This window comes from Penaeus vannamei, chromosome 36 (genome assembly GCF_042767895.1).
Source record: "Penaeus vannamei isolate JL-2024 chromosome 36, ASM4276789v1, whole genome shotgun sequence".
In the NCBI taxonomy this organism is placed as follows: Eukaryota; Metazoa; Arthropoda; class Malacostraca; order Decapoda; family Penaeidae; genus Penaeus; species Penaeus vannamei.
Genome location: NC_091584.1, coordinates 26,059,318 through 26,060,666, shown reverse-complemented (window position 1 = coordinate 26,060,666; position 1,349 = coordinate 26,059,318). Strand labels below are relative to the sequence as shown.

The following is a 1,349-nucleotide window of genomic DNA, read 5'->3' as shown; positions in this document are numbered from 1 at the left end:
CCTGACGACATCAGCACCTACGGCCTCGTCGCGGGGCTGTGGACGTCGACCTTCGCCCTGGGGGCCTTCATCGGCCCCTCCGTCGCGGGCGTCCTCTTCGACTGGTGCGGCTTCGCGTGGGCCACCGTGTTCGTGGTCGTGCTCCACCTGGTCGTGGCCGTGTCGTTCGCCGTCCACATGACCGTCCGCCGGCCGCCCGCGCCCTCCATCTTCGCCAAGACCCACGAGAGCCTGGCGCAGCGCGACGCCGAGAAGACCCTCCTCCTCGGCGCCCGGCCCGGCGACGAGAGCGGCTTCAGCAGCTCGGGCAGCTCGTCCTTGGAGGTGTCCGTGTCCTCGGAGATCCGTCCGTTGGTGACGTGAGGCGCGGCTGGAGGAAGGCTGAGCGCAGGAGGGAGGAGTCTGTTGAAGTTCTCAGGTGCGAGGCGCGCTGTTGTCTTTGCTCATGTGAAATGGCATACGCGCTTATTGTTGTAGTTCTGTTTACCTGATGTTATTATACGACTTGTAGTTCCCAGCATCAGGTCTATCTGATTTATCGATCTTGTAGATTGTAATTATCTGAATACTGATCTTTCTAGTCATGGTTGAACCACGGGATTCAGTGGGCCAGGCAAATAGCACTTAAGGTCGGAAGTATGATGAAAACAATTCGTGTGGATGTTCCTGAATGGATGAGGAAGGATTTGGGATTCGGTTCTTGATGGACACGAGGAATGTGTGTTTTTTTCTTGGAATAAGAGGATGTTTGTTCATTTTTAGATTAAACGATGTAATCTCTCTATTTCTCTCTCTCTCTCTCTCTCTCTCTCTCTCTCTCTCTCTCTCTCTCTCTCTCTCTCTCTCTCTCTCTCTCTCTCTCTCTCTCTCTCTCTGTCTCACACACACGCACACACACACGCACACACACACACACACACACACATACACATACACTCTCTCTCTCTCTCTCTCTCTCTCTCTCTCTCTCTCTCTCTCTCTCTCTCTCTCTCTCTCTCTCTCTCTCTCTCTCTCTCTCTCTCTAAGAACTTCTCAGCTAAAGTGTTCTCTGTCAGATTAAATATTTGTCAAATTGTTAGCTCATGTATACTGTTGCTAATATGAGTTTATTTGTACATTTTTATTTATAAATAAAAGTGGATTTGTAGATTGGAATATTTTATATCCCTGCCTTAGAAAAAAAACATTCCTAAGTAATAATTGATAATCTGTTTACCATCATTGATATTATTATTATTATTATTGTTATTATTATTATTATTATTATTATTATTATCACCAAAACATTCTTATTGTTGTTGATTTATTGCATTAGTATTATGGAAACTATCAAGGTCATTATTTCTCAT

At 46.7% G+C, this 1,349-nt stretch overlaps 1 protein-coding gene across 1 annotated transcript in view; it reads left to right on the top strand.

Annotated features, from left to right (window-relative positions):
- The window catches only part of LOC113822747 (MFS-type transporter SLC18B1), a 1,905-nt gene extending 1,100 nt beyond the window's left edge, over nt 1–805 (top strand). Inside the window, exon 1 of the mRNA XM_027375288.2 lies at nt 1–805. This exon is cut by the window's left edge and continues 1,100 nt beyond it. Within this exon, the coding sequence (XP_027231089.1) occupies nt 1–363 (363 nt within the window). The 3' untranslated portion in view covers nt 364–805.
- The last annotated feature ends 544 nt before the right edge of the window (nt 806–1,349 follow it).